The sequence below is a fragment of the Podarcis pityusensis genome (genome assembly GCF_964106645.2).
Source record: "Podarcis pityusensis genome assembly, chromosome: 14".
Classification (NCBI taxonomy): domain Eukaryota; kingdom Metazoa; phylum Chordata; class Lepidosauria; order Squamata; family Lacertidae; genus Podarcis; species Podarcis pityusensis.
The window spans coordinates 22,288,467-22,303,485 of record NC_138039.1 but is presented as its reverse complement, the minus strand read 5'-3'; the positions used below and the strand labels follow the sequence as shown (position 1 = coordinate 22,303,485).

General features: G+C 47.6%; 1 protein-coding gene and 1 long non-coding RNA gene across 2 annotated transcripts in view; one reads left to right on the top strand and one right to left on the bottom strand.

Moving 5' to 3' along the window:
• LOC308463285 overlaps nucleotides 1-15,019 on the top strand; it is a 447,382-nt gene that overhangs the window by 424,403 nt on the left and 7,960 nt on the right. The window lies entirely within an intron of this gene.
• On the bottom strand, nucleotides 1,301-13,725 carry TEKT4 (tektin 4). Its single transcript, XM_080981520.1, has 6 exons — nucleotides 13,047-13,725; nucleotides 11,775-11,845; nucleotides 8,404-8,547; nucleotides 6,845-7,067; nucleotides 5,030-5,184; nucleotides 1,301-1,656 (listed from the first exon to the last, which is right to left on the bottom strand). The coding sequence occupies exons 1-6, from the start codon at nucleotides 13,578-13,580 to the stop codon at nucleotides 1,440-1,442; spliced, it is 1,344 nt and encodes a 447-aa protein (XP_080837646.1). The 5' UTR covers nucleotides 13,581-13,725; the 3' UTR covers nucleotides 1,301-1,439.

Below are 15,019 nucleotides of genomic sequence, written 5' to 3'. Positions count from 1 at the left end.
ATGGCCTCAATAGAACAAAGCAGCGGCATTTCTTGAGTAGGGCTGGGCAATATATCAACATATCGTCCACAGTGGCGGAGCATACATCTGTGCTGCCCAGGGTGGGCGTGCTCCCAGGGGGCTGGGGCGTGGGGCGCGCTCCCAGGAGGCGGGGCGCAGAGGGTGCCCTCCCATGCACCACAGTTCAGGGTAGGAGAGGGGCAGGGAAGCTGCTACTCACTTTCCTCCTGCTCTCCGCAGCCAGGTCAGACGTGACCCGGCAACGGAACTGCTGCGGCTGGGTGCTCCTTGCCACAGCTGAGGAGGGCTGCTGTCTGCCGCCGGGCGCAAGGTGTGCCGCCCACTCGCCTGCCATTTTGTCACCCCCCTCAGTCATGACAGACACCTGGGGCGGAGCGCACCCACCGCACCCCTTCCTACGCCTCTGATGGTCCAAAACCAGTTTGAAGTCCATATTGTGATACCGGTATCAGGTTTTGACCTGGCAAGATATCATGAATCATGATGTGTGTTAGGGCTGGGCAATATATTATCCCAAACCCAGTTTCAAGTCCATCTCATGATACTGGTTTCATAATTTTTGACCTGGCAATATATTGCGAATCGTGGTGTGTGCAGTGCAAAAAACACAATGTGGTGAAAACCATGAAACCAGCCAATGCCCCATCCTTATTTCATACATTACATCGGTATATTGTGATGTTTAGCTGGTGATATATCGCAATGTTGAAAACCACAGGTATCACCTGGCCCTATTCCTGAGCTCTCCCTTTCTCCAGGCCAGGAACAGACAATGAGTCAATTGCTCCCAAAACAGGTCAGACAGGGCCCATCTCAAAAGGCATTCAGTTCACCAGGTCTTCACTGCTCCAACTGCTTCAGGTTCCTTTGTGCTTCCTCCACAGAAAGGAGGATCAGCACTCACTGATTTTATGACCACCAGGTCAGTTTGTGACCAAGGTGAGATGGGAACACTAGAACATACCTGTAATAGGAAGCTGCCTTATGACAAGTCAGACTTCTTGGTCCATCTAGCTCAGCACTGTCCACACTGATTGACAGCAGCTCCTCGGGGTCTCAGGCAGGCAGCTTCTCCTGAATGGAAGTGCCAGAAACCAAAACTGGGACCTCCTGCAGGCAAACAGATACTCTACCCTTCTGTTAAGGATGTAACAGCTTGCACTCTTCACCACGACACCGTGTTTTGAGGACACCACCACCCCTCCCCACGTTGGTGTTTATAAACCACCAAGTCTCCCAGATAAAAGGCTCCAGTCTCCAGCAGACAACAGACAACAACTCCTGGCAAAAATGTCTTCATTTTATTTCAACACAAACCAAAAACTGGGGGAGGGAAGAGAAGTTCACATTGCTGTGCAACTGAATTTCTCGTCAGTCGAGGCAAGTGGGTCACTCTCCTCTACCGGAGGCAGCAATGGCTACTGATAGCCTGCTAGTCTAAGGATGGTAGGGTATCGCGAACGATGGGCCATGCATTTCTGCCTGTCAATAAAGATGCTGTTGGCCTTCACGGCAATCTCCTTCTCCAGATTCATCCGAGAGTCTTCGAGGTTGCGCAGAGCCTGCTCTGACTCCAGAAGCTTCTTCTTGAGAGCCTCAATGGACGCTGTCAGTTCTTCGATTTCACTGACCAGCCTGGATAGTGTGAAACAGAGCAACGGATGTCAGAGGTGCAGGGATTAATTTTCTTTTAAAGAAAAAAGTTTGGGCTGGAGGAGCGGGTGGTCCAGCCTGCCTAGAAACCACACCATCCAACATTTATTTCACAAAATTTATATGCTGCTTGACTGCAATAAAACCATGATGCAGTTTTCAGAAAGAGTAAAACAAAAAAAATTACAGTGAAGGCATCTGCCTGATGTCCATAGGCAGGGAGTTCCAAAGTGAAGATGCTGCCACACTAAAAAAATAAAAAAATCTATTTCCTACAAGTGCAGAATGAGTATTACGTGGTGCTTTTAACAGTGTCAGTTTCACAGACTGAAGCAGCTAAGTGAGCATATATGTGGATAAGGCAATCTCTTTTTCTTTTCTTTTTTCCAGATCTGTTAATAATACTTCATTTAAAAAATATATATATATTCACTTTTGCACATCAAACAAAAAAACAAAACAACTATCCATCACCACAAAGAGAAAGAAGAGGGGGGGGGGAGGAAATAAAACTTGATACATCAACTAATATTATCCTAATATTGAAATAATAATCGTCTTTTTCTGTCGACCAGACTTCCTGACTACTCCCCACCTCAAATTCTCATTGTTTATACACTGCCACAAGTTCTATTAAAGTTTGATCATCTTTGATCTGTCTTATCTTTTACATCATACTTAAGACTACTGCTGAAATTATTCAAACACTGCAACTGACCTTAAACTACAATTGTTATTTTTCAAATATGTTTTAGAGACTTCCCATCTTGAAGTAAATACCTGTTTTGGTATGATTTTTATTTTCTCTGACAAGCTATCTAGTTCCGCATATTCGGCCAATTTTTGAATCCATTCTGATCTCGACGGAACTTTGTCACTCTTCCAATTTGTCGCAATCTCACAGGTAAAGTGGCCCCAAGTTGTTAAGGGCTTTATATAGCAATAACAACAACTTGGACAGATAGTAAATGTCTGTCTCTATGTTAACAGGGTCCCACTCCTGTCAGCAATTGTGCCGCAGCATTCTAGGCTAGCGATAGTTTCTGGATCAAGCGCAAGGGACACCCCACATAAAAGTGCATTGGAGTAATCCAATCTCACATGAAAGAGGAATCCTCTTCATCCAAAGCAGGAGCTTCAGATCTAGACTGGTCAGCAGTTCTCCTTGCCTTTGTTTGCATTTGCCTCTGGACTAAAACCAGCCTATATCGTTTATGGCTCATACAAAATCAATTTTGTAATACGGGGAATGAGAATTGCGAGCCATTTTTGCATGTCTAGCGAACATCTTCTAAGGCCTCCTTAGAGCCGTTCCATGCCTGTTTCTAATTTAGAAGACCGGCAGGTGAAAAGGCATCAAGTAATTTCAGCCTTTTCTTCTCCCTTTTTCCCCCTCTCGCGTGTTTGTTTTGTACAAACATGTTGGTGGTGAGAGACGTACAGTGTTGACAGTCCCCCTTCCCCACCGTCAAACATGTTTGCAAGGTGATAAATGCCCACTTTGTTACTTCTGCACTCAAGAGTTGTAGATAACCTTTCTGCTGTAATGACAGGCCGCAATTAGAAGCACTGCGGTGAAAAGATCGTCTATGTGTGTAGGTTTTTAAGGGATGTATTAGTAATATGTTGCAACTTGGAATCAATCTGTTCTGTACAATCCTGTACCCTAAGTACAGTGTACAGTCTGTCCCCTCGTCCCTCAAGTACCTTTTTGCAAGTGAGTCTGCTAAACAGAACTTAAGAGGAACTGTTAGAATTCTGTCCTACTCATACAAAACTACCACAAAGCACTTGTCTAAACACAGAGATAGGCCCATGCAGATCAGTTTCCTGGTAGCATCTATGCTGCTTATATAACCAGGTGTAGTGTGTTTGTATCAATGACCTGTTACTATTTCTTCAGCAGGATCCCAACAAGGTCCCCGTCTCCAGTATCCTAGAACCACTCAACCAGCATGAAAGGGGAGCTTTTTCATCCCCAAGAAGATGACTTTCCGCCCTTTGTTCTGACAAGAGCCAATCAGAGTAAAGGAGGTGAGTCAGCCTCTGAGGATTGGCTCCTAGGGTCCCTCTGGAGAAGCTGCACAGGAAGAACACCAAAGAGTTGTTATACTGTAGGCTCCAAAGCTAAGTGTTTAGGAACACTGGCAACAAAAGGGACTCCAGTTTTAAGGGACTGGTGTGCAGGTTCTGTTATGTACAATGGAACTTCAAGGAAAATTAAGTCATTCCAAAAGGATGTATTGGAGCACTCTGAATCATTTGCCCACATATAGGCACAGAAACTAGTAGATCTAGCTGAAGGGCAACACATGGAGATCTGAATAGAACATTGCAATGCCTTCCAAGTTCTTACCATTGTATATTTTTAATATTAATATGAATTCTGAGAAGGGGCTGTGAGGATGAGTGGCTGCGATGATCACGAAGGGATCCCGTATTCTTAATTTGCTGCTACACCATTCCATGTAACATCTGAATCAAGCTGGATAGTGAGTGGCCCATCCTTGGACCTGATCTTCTTGGGCAGTTTGAGAGCCAAACTGCGCATCACTTTAGAGTTCCCCGATCAGATCTGCCGGTGCATTTTGTTCCATCAAACGACACCCAAAGTAGGCCATGGTTTGATTTAAGGTAGAGCTGCCATACATTACAGGGATTTCAAAGGCGGAATTGACATCTGGGGAGGATTTCTGAAAGGTGGTGCTTTTGGTGTTTTTGTAATAAATTTTAAAAACTCAAAAAAATGGGGTCACCCCACTCCGCAACTCCAGCCCAGTCCTCCCCTTCGGAGCTGCTATTCGTCATGGCTGGGCCAGCAAAGCAAAAGCGCTTGAAATGAAATCAAATGAATCTGTTTCTGGCCTCTTTCATATTTTTACCCATAATTCCATTCTGCCCTATATCCACAATAACCTATGAATTATTTTAAACCTATCAGCATATTTTTTGAAAAATAGTCAAAATATGTGTTAGTGTCTTTTCTCTCCAAATGAGCTTTTACTATTCTCTCTCTAAAAGAAGTGTTTTAAATGGGCTTCTCCCCCCGCCTTTGATGTATATTTAAAGGCATTTTTCCAGAATTCATGTTTAAATGCATATTTTCTCTGAAAATGGGACTTAAAATTCTTATCTCTCCCATATACACATTTTTCTTGCAAAAAGGAATATTTAAGTTGCTGAGAGTCATGTTACCACGTTCAGAGAAGTGCAAGATCTGCTGGGTAATTCTATTCCAACGTGCACATTAGGTTAGTGAAAATTAGGTTATTTCACAGAAAAACTAGCACAGATTTTTTTAAATAAAAAAAATCCCTCAAGCCCCCCCCCCCCCCCCGGCTGGAACAATACTTACCTAAACTGGGCGGCGTCTCTGCAGAGATCCACATTGGGCCTGAATGAACGGTCATAGAGCCTCGTCTGAGCTACCTTGAGTGGAGTTTCCTTGTCTTTAATAGCTTGCTTGAGAGCTTCAATGTTGTGCTCTTGATCGCCAATTTCCTTAAGAGTCTGTTTTAAAATAATTAAAATAAATAATAATAATTTTATTATTTATACACCACCCATCTGGCTGAGTTTCCCCAGCCACCCCTGGCGGCTTCCAGCAGATATGCAAAAAGGGGAGGGGGGCGCTTTAGAAATACTTTGGGGCATATTTAGATTCCAAGTCTTTTATACACAAAGTACCATATTTTCCCGTGTATAACACGCCCCCGTGTATAAGATGACCCCTATTTTTTGGGGACTCCAAATTAAGGAAATGGGGGGAAATTGTCAAGAATTGTTGAGCTTTCGGGAGGTATTACAGACAATCGCTCACCCGTCTGACTGCCGCTGCCAATCGCATGCCTGGCCGAAGCCACTATTGGCATGCCCGCTCGTCGCCAGCAGCCACAAATCGCCCAAAAAATTGCCACCACAGCAGCCAACCACCAGCAGGCCACCAATCACCCGCCCAAACACCGCTGACAATCTCCTGCTCGTGGCGGACACCAATCACCCATTCCCCCCTCTGCACTATCCGTGTATAAGACGACCCCCTCGTCTTAAACACGGAAAGTACGGTAAATCTGTTTGCAGTATCCTGGTATGCAAAGGGGGGTGTTGGTGATAAGTCAATGCTGGAGACAGAGTCAACGCTTCAATTAGAGAAGCTGTTCTGAAAAGAAGGAGGATACCGCAACCTTTCAAATGGAAACTAATTTGCAGGTGTAAAGTGCACTGGCTGTAGCTTTGTCAGCGGCCTGGTTCTCACCTAACACTAAACCACAGGTTACCAACATGCCCACTACCGCCTCCTATGGTGCCCACTGGGGACCCCCACCTCCCAGGAGAAATTTTGCTCAACTTGCCCAAACACTTATTTTCTTCCCTCCAATCTCCCTGTGTTTCTCCTCATTTGAATCTCCCTTGAGGTGAATACTGGATGGAGAGCAGGGGGAAAGTCAGTTCTACCAGAGAACAATATGCTCCTGGCCGGAGAGCAAGACGAAGGGGGGGGGGTGGAGCAATAAATATCAATTTTACCTTTGTACAGTAGGCTAGTTTCCACACACACACACACTCCATCCTCCATCAAAGCAAGCAAGGGGCATTATCAGAGTTCAACGACACACATTCCAGCCAAGCAAAAGCACTCAAGGAGGATGTGAAGCAGGCCCAGTGAGGGCCTGTGGCCTAGGGACAGTTCTACGGGCCACATTGAGGCCTTAGGTTTCCTAGCCCTGCTTTACGGCATGCCTGGGCTAGTGCCAAGGGCCAGCCTAGTCAGGTATCTGTCAAGCTGCCACTGTCAATGTCATACCCTCCAACATGTTGAGTCCCCAAACCGGAACACACGTCTTCCTGTCTGTGCTCCCATGCGAGATCACAGAGCCCAAAAGGACACGCTTTTTCTAGGACTCAAAAACTCGTGTTCTTGACACGAGATCGGGGGGCGCTAAATCGTGCGAGATCATGGCACCCAAAATGGCTGTGCTCTCACAGGGGGAAACAGGATGTCCTCGTTTTTCCCCAGGACACTTGTAGGGCATGTCTCCCCCTGAAGAAGTAGATTCACTGAGGGAAGCCGCCTTGCTCAAGCAACGCCCCCAAACCCAGTGCTGATATTTGGAATGGACCAATCCAGAAAGCTTCTCCCGCTCTGGGCCATAGCAAAGGGGCCGCGTACTTTCTTCAGGTGGTGCTCCAGTTTGTGCTTGGCGTCTTCCAGGACCTCCAACTGCTGGGCAAAGGCGTCGTTCACCCGGTTGCACTGCATGCGGAGGTCCTCAGCCGTGTCGCGGAGGATGTTGTCGATCAGGGCACGGAGATTGATGGACGCCAGCTTCTCTCGCTCGGCCCGATAGATGTTGTCGTGGCTGTGCTTGGCCCACGTCTCGGGCGTGGAAGCACTGTGGCATGGGCCCGGGGAGGAGCGGCGAGGGCAGGAGGAGATGGGAAACAAAACGGTGAGCGTCACAACATCCGCCATCTCCAAACGGGGCTAGGGGATGTTTTGTCAGACTGAGGGCCATGTTCCCTTCTTGTGGGGAGTGGGAATGCCACATGGCAGTGGTGGGCAGGGCCCAAAGCAAACGTGGGCAGAGGAAATGATGCAAACATTGCTTATGTATAGTAGGCTAGCTTCTACACAGATGTACACACTGCTGTCTCTCCTCAGGTATCCTCAAGGTTCAAGGACACATTCCAGCCTGGCAAAAATCAAGAAGGCCTGAGGAGATTTCCAAGGGCCACACAGGGAAGTTCAGAGGGTGGCATTTGGGCTCCACTCCTGGACTGCAAGTAAAAGATAAAAAAGGTAAAGGAGCCCTGGACAGTTAAGTCCAGTCAAAGGGGACTATGGGGTTGTGGCCTCATCTCACTTTCAGGCCGAGGGAGCTGGCGTTTGTCCACAGACAGCTTTCTGGGTCATGTGGCCAGCAGGACTCAATCGCTTCTGGAGCAACGGAACACCGTGATGGAAGCCAGAGCACACGGAAATGCCATTTACCTTCCCGCCACAGCAGTACCTATTTATCTACTTGCACTGACATGCTTTCGAACTGCTAGGTTGGCAGGAGCTGGGACGGAGCAATGGGAGCTCACCCCATCACAGGGATTTGAACTGCCAACCTTCCGATCGGCAAGCCCAAGAGGCTCAGTGGTTTAGACCACAGCGCCACCTGCGTCCCATCTTTGGGACTGCATCTATCTGGACTGCATCTATGGGGCATTCACATTTAAGAGACTGTGTATGGTTCTGCTCACCTCACCAGGGATGGGGACGATGTGTTGGGTAAATTGTTGGACTTTGGGGAGACCCAGGTTCGAATCTCTACTCAAGCTGTGAAGGTCACTGAGCAGCCTTCATCCTGTAGAGGTTAGTCCATTGGGATGAGTGGGCCCAGCAACCTCAGCCTGCCTTTAGCCTGCCCCGCCCCCACCTTTCTTACTTGCAACCAGTTCAGTGGGGCAGCCCTCCCTATCAGCCCTCTATAGCTTCAATTCTGCCTTTGTACAACTCAGCAGAGGGGACAGTTACAAAACAAGAATTAGTTGGCTCTGCCTGTCATCAGCTTTGGCGCCACCTGCTGTTGGTCTCCTGGCATTCCCTCCTACCAGTGGGCTCCAGTGGCCACTGCAAGTATCTCTCAACTATACAAATGGTGACACCTAAGGGTGGATACAATGGATTCCTTACTCTGTGCCGCCTTCCTTCCCAGGTGTAGGGGATCCAGAGGTTCTCACCTGTCCTCAAACCTTGATGTGCTTGGATGGAACTGGATGTTCGTGCTCTGGTTATTGTACCTCCCACATTTCTCGTCAATGTTGTAAGTTTCAACTTTGTCAGACCAGTCCATTTCACAGATCTCCTTGTGATCTCGATTTAATCTGCAGAATCAAACACTGCAAACCTCAGAACGGAGGGGGGCCTTGAATGCACACCCCTTCCACACCATTCACCTTTGTTTTGTGGGCAAAATGCAACCTACACACCCAATTTTAGTCAGCCCAAGAAAACCTTGTGAAGCTCAGTTCCTCAGAGATTTGTGTTTCAGAGAGCAGCCCATCTAAATAGGTACTGAATGCCTAACAGCAGCCTTGCCCAGCCTAGCATCCCTCCAGATGTTTCGGACTACAAATCCCATCAGCCCCAGACAGTGCTGCTGTGTTTAGGGTTACAACTCCCATCAGCACCAGCCAGCATGGCTGAGCTTCCAGAATTGTATTCCCATACCCTCCAATAACAGACCCAGAATTACAAAAGCCAATCCGACAGCTTTGATCCCCTGCCAGCGCCTCCAAGCTCAGGGAGGCGAATGAACCGGCCCTTGTCCAAAGTGGCAGTGGCAGATGCGAGGGAGCATCTCGTTGTCTCTCCATGGCTGCTGCTGCCACCCTCCTCCCTTGGGCAGCTTGTAGTGGTTGCTGGAGAGCGGGCAAGGAGGAGGAGAGGCTGCTGCCGGCAAGGCCCAGACCCACATAATGCATTGGCTCTGAGGGTCAGGACCAACCTAGGTAGGAAGAAAGGTGGAGCAGAGCGCAAGGAGTCTTGATTTATATATATATATATAAAAAACTTTGTGCATCCGCATTTAATCTTGCCCCTTTCTAAAATTTATTTCTTGGCGTGTGTTCTTCTTTTTGCAATTCTACCAAAGAATAAAATAAGATAAAATGGAGATGAAAAGGTTTTCTCAGGATGGTGGATGACATATGTGCTGTGTCCCATTCGTGTTGCGTGCTGGTGGCCCTCACCCATCTTCTGATAGGAAATGCTCAGAGGAGGAACACAAAATGGAGGAGTTTGGATTTGATATCCCACTTTATCACTCCCCTTCAGGAGTCTCAAAGCGGCTAACAGTCTCCTTTACTTTCCTCCACCACAACAAACACTCTGTGAGGTGAGTGAGGCTGAGAGACTTCAAAGAAGTGTGACTAGCCCAACGTCGCCCAGCAGCTGCATGTGGAGGAGCGGGGAAGCGAACCTGGTTCACCAGATTATGAGTCCACTGCTCTTAACCACTACACCACATTAGCTGGTCAGTTGGGGAGGGAGTAAGAAATGCCCTTATTTTCATCCAAGGAATGTTGGAAGGGATGTATTCCCCAAGATATCTGCAGGACACCAGAATGGAGAAGATTACCTAACAGCGAGAAAATGTTGGAGAGCCCTGAGATTTGCCTTCATACATACAGTACCTTATTTCAGGAGCACATGGTTTGAAAAACCCTTCCATTTAGATCCCCATGGGAAAAGTTGCTATTCACAGATAGATTTCACTGCTGGATTCGAATCCCAGTGAATATTCAATAAAGGCCCTTTCCTTCCATCTCTCCATATGACATCTGGTGGCAGTTCCAACCCAGAATGTACAAGCCATCAGCCTTAACATTACGTTATGCAATACTGAGAACATTTCAGACTGAAATGCTCATCCAAGAGCAAAATCCATCCTTGACACACGCTCAAGTGAGTGCAATTAAAAGTAATTAGAACATAATTTGAGAAAGGCAAATCAAGTAATTCAGGGTACACATCAAGATCTCACTTTATATAAAAATTAGAGACAGTCATATTTGCCAAGAATGTTAGAAATGTTTTTAAAAAGTGTCTGGGAAAAGCCAGCCAGGCAGGTGCAAAATGAGGCAGAGTTTTTTTATTCTGCCGACAAGGGGAACCTGTGACCCTCCTGGTGGCTAGACTACATCTCCCATCATCCCCAGTCATTGGCCAGGCTAGCTGAGCTGATAGGAGCTGTAGTCCAACAACATCAGGAGGGCCAAAGGTTCCCTGCAGACTTATTTGCAAGGCAAACCCACACATTTGTGCTATGGGACAAAAGCATTATGCCGCTTAGGAGACCAGAAACCACCAATTCTGCTTCAAGTTTCTAGTTCTTTGCATTTTTCCAGGATGCCCAAAGGGGGAGCTGTGTTCTTTCCTCCAGCAGTGCTACACACAAGTTTCATATATTTTACTGCAGTGGGAGAGGGACACAGGCTCTGCCGTGGATGTTACAAACAAGCAGGGGGACAGGAAGCTTCAATCATGGATGATATTCTTCCCCGAAACCATCCCTTTCCATATTATCCAAAGCAGTTCTGCAGCTTGCCTGTGTGTATTCTTGTTTCTTAGTTCATAGTGCCATCTGGTGGCAACTATAAGAACACATTTTCCCTGTAAAAAGATATACAGTATTTATTATAAAGGAAATCGAACATTAGGATGGGGCTAGTTTTGGCTCAGTTTGGTAGCCAACCAACTATGCTCTTACCATGAACTTATCCACAGCTCCAGAAGGAGGGGGACAAGGTCTTATGGCATTACACTAAGCTGAAGACCCCGGGGATGTAGGAACACAGCCAGCTCAGAAGGAACTGGGCTTTGTACACTTGATACCAGCATCCCTTAATTGTGAAATACCCCAGTATTTCACAGGCAGCCAAGGGGGATATGTACTCTGCACAACAGCCAGGCAGCTGCCTTCTGCAACAGCTACAGCTACCAGGCTGCTTCCAAGGGCAGCTCCATGAAGACTAGATTGCAGCAGTCCAGACAGGAGGTTATTCATGCATGAATCCCTGAGGCAAGTCTACTGTGGTCCACTAAAAAGTCTCATGCCAATCAATGATGCAATGAACCATTAATCTCCTAGGACTCTGGTAACACACAGATAGATTTGTCTTGCTATTATCATTGTTTTATCATCACAATCACAACCATTTGCAAAGCAGTTCGCACACTTATTAGTTAATTAGTTCAATTCTATGCCCACCTTGCTTCTATCATGAATTGAAAGATGGTGTGTGTGTGTGTGTGTGTGTGTGTGTGTGTGTGTGTGTCTGTCTGTCTGTCTGTCTGTCATTTGGTCTCCCTTCTAGACAGTGACCAGACTCAGAACTGCTTAGCTTCAGAATGCTGGCTGGACTGTGCATCACCAGGCTCTGCATAGAGGCACATGATACCAAAGTTACAAGACATCAGTTCACACCCACCACCCTCTGCAGAGCACAATGCTTTGATTTTCCTCCCGATTGATCACATGTTACACCAGGACTAGGTTCAAGAGTTAGTTAGAACACCAGCAACCCGCAACAGTGGAAAGGGATCTTACTGTATCTGGTTAATAGCTTGCTTCAGAGTTCGTTTCAGTAGCTCCTGGATGTTTCTGATGAGCTCAGCTTCCTAGATAAAAGCAGTAGAGAGATTAGCAGCTGGCTGGGGCTGCTGGGAGTTGTAGTCCAAATCATCTGGAAGGCACCAGGTTGGGGGAGGCTGTCTTATAGGAACTGCCCAATCTTCTTCTCTGGGTGCCCCAAACTTCCAAAGGTTATGCAATAGCCATTCCAGTTTGGGCATTCAGTGCCCTCCTCCCAACCAGGCACCAACGTGAGTGTCTTTTAGATATCATATTAAGGCTATTATATTCTCCAAAGCTGAACTGTGCTTCTTCTATTTTTCACTTGTTTTGTATGGAGAAATAAGGTGCATTCAGCCACAGGAAATAATTGCATTAGTTTTCCTGATTATAACACTAGCCCTTCTGTCCCATTTCCTAATGTTCCTTCCACACTGCAGTGACGGCTGTGTGATGGAACTGTGGCTTTTTGACCAATATGCCAGCATTTTGCGCCAAATTTCATTCACACCAGTGGGAGTAGTGTGGCACAACAATAAATGTCATTGACAAGATTGCCCCACCTTTTCTGCACATGCCTCCATCTCTCCCCGCCCCCCAGAGGACAAAAGCACTTCAGGAGTGGCAACAGGGCCTGCCCTAAACCACAACCCTTGTGACATGCCCCCGCCCCCAAGCTCTGGACCAACCTGGCAGTGGGCCAGGTAACATGTGGATCTGGGAATGGGGGGTTCACTTCTCTTCCGGACACAGTGCTTCCCGTAGGCAGGTTTTAAATGCATGCAAATATACACACTGGTCTCTATTTGACTGGCAGCATCTCTCTAGGGTGTCAGGCAGGGAATCTCTCCCAGCCTCACCTGGAGATGTCAAGGACTGAACCTGGGACTTTTTAAAGCTTTGGCTGCTTCCTGTTAGGGACATGGGATATATAACCTTACATCGAGTCAGACCATCAGTCCATCTAGCTTAGTGTTGTTTCCACTGACTGGTAGCAGTTCTCCAGGGGCTCAGACAGGAACCCTACCTTCTTGAAGATGCAAAGCAGGGGCTCTTCAACTGAGCTGTGATGCTTCCCCAAAAGAAATGAGGCCACAACAACATTTCCCCTTGAGAGCCAGTGTGGTGTAGTGCTTAGAGTGATCGCAGGGGCCAGATCAGGGGGAAGCGGTCCTTCATGTCCTGATGTTTTATCGGTCCAAACCAACCCCTTGTCCTGAGCCCAGAATGAATAAGGAAATGTCCTACCTTGAGCAACTCCACCTCCACCTGGTCCCTCACCAGATCGGGAGGCTGCCGGCGCTCGCGGCACTGCAGGTTGTCTGTGGCGATGCTGTACGGGATCTCAGTAGCGTCGAGGGCCCTCTCCAGGCGCAGCTTCTGGGCTGCCAGCAGGTTCGTCTCCTCTGTGAGGTCCTCAATCTCCCTCTGGAGCTCTGACTTCCAGAAGTGGATGTCCTGGAGGCGTTCGCCTACCTTAACGGTGGAGTCCTCCTGGGTGCGCTGGGCCAGCTCCGCCGTGAAGGCGGCCACGTTCTGGGACTCGAGGCGGACTCGCTCGGAGTGGTCACGGTCAGCAAAGGCCTCGTGGTACCGGGTGTAGTTGTGCTGGTGCCATTCCTCAGGCAGGTACTTGGCCGTGCGGAAGCCAGCGGTAGCCAAACCACTGGAGGAATCGGGGCCAGTGTTCAACGCCGGCTCGTAGACCTTCATGGGCAGCTCGCAAACGGGGATGGTCTGAGGAGCCGGCTCCTTGGTCAGGAGGATACCAGGGTGAGACATGGTGCCAGTAGCTCTTCAGGCCAACCACGGGTCCAAGAGAACTCCACACAGAGGATTCCCCCAGCCAGGAAAGTCCCCAGGCTCACTGGGGATGCTCACCTACTACGAGAAAACTGCAAAGCCTTGCTGAGGCTCCGTGTTGTCCTGTTGCCCCTGGTGACGCCTGAAGCCAATGAGCCACGTGGGGAATGTTCCATTAGGCCTGACACGGCCTCTTGTCGCCTAGGGAGACTGCAGTGAGCCAATGGGGCGACAGGGCTGGGAATATCATTTGCAAAAGGATGGATTCTGGAGCTGAGCCCCCAGTGCACTAATCAATGTGGCTACAAATTGCCCTGTTAGTAAAATCAAAAATATAGCAGCATCATAATCATTTCAGCTTTGTTTTTCCTTGTGCTGTAATTACAATGGGACTTCCCACTGTTGTCCTCAATTGCTTTGCAATTGTTTTAGTCAATTTTTTGTTATTGCTTAATTTCATCTTACAAAACCCTCCCCCTGGAATTAATTTTAATCAAAGGGCAGTATTTTAAAAAATAGATCTCGTCTCAAGGCTCTGAACTCACAGGAGATCTTAGGCAAGCAGTGGGGAAACTTTCTCAACCTAGACCCTTCTGAGGGGCACGTGTCAGTGGCAAAAAAAAAAAAAGGTGAAGCATCGGCTCATAGAATCAGAGCTGGACATCAAGTGGGCAGCAGCTGTAGCACATGATGAAACTGAGGTGGGGAAAACAAAGCTGTCATAGTTTATGGCTGTCTCAGGGCCTAGAAACATCAAGCCCAGAGTCAGATGTGTTCCTCCAGGCCCCTTTATCTGTCTCCTGGGAGGTATAGGCCACATCCCTCATGGCTTTGCCTGGCTGCACTATGCCACTGAAATGTAAGGAAACCCTTGCTTGCATGCATCGAATGAGTTGCCCCCACTTTCAGCTCCAGCCACTTTTAGCTCCAGCCACCCCCTCCACTGCCATGTGGCTCCCACCACAAGGGAATGTGGATTTGGGGCTGGAAAGGGCCCCCCCACCTCTATTGTAGTGTAACTGATGGAGGCACCTCTGTTCGTTTCCACTGCTGTCACTTGAAAAGTACATGAATTTACAAAACGTGTGCCAATTATCTGTACAGGATCCTAGTCAACCCATAAAATTGTTTGGGGGGTGGGGAGAGGACATTAGAAAGAGAAAATTCATCAAGTCCGATAGGGAGAACAACCTAAGCATCAAATGTCACTAAATCCAATATTGAACAACTTTCAAAAACAGACACATCCATTAAATTGGAAACTTAGTTATTGAAATATATTAAGTGCTTTCCTGTGCAAAGCAAAATAGTTTGTTCGGGGATCTGCTGGAGGCACAGCAATCTTCAAGCAGTCCAAGGAAGGTTTAAAAATGGAGATTGCTGGTCTATATCAGACCAGCTTTCCAGGGAACAGGTCT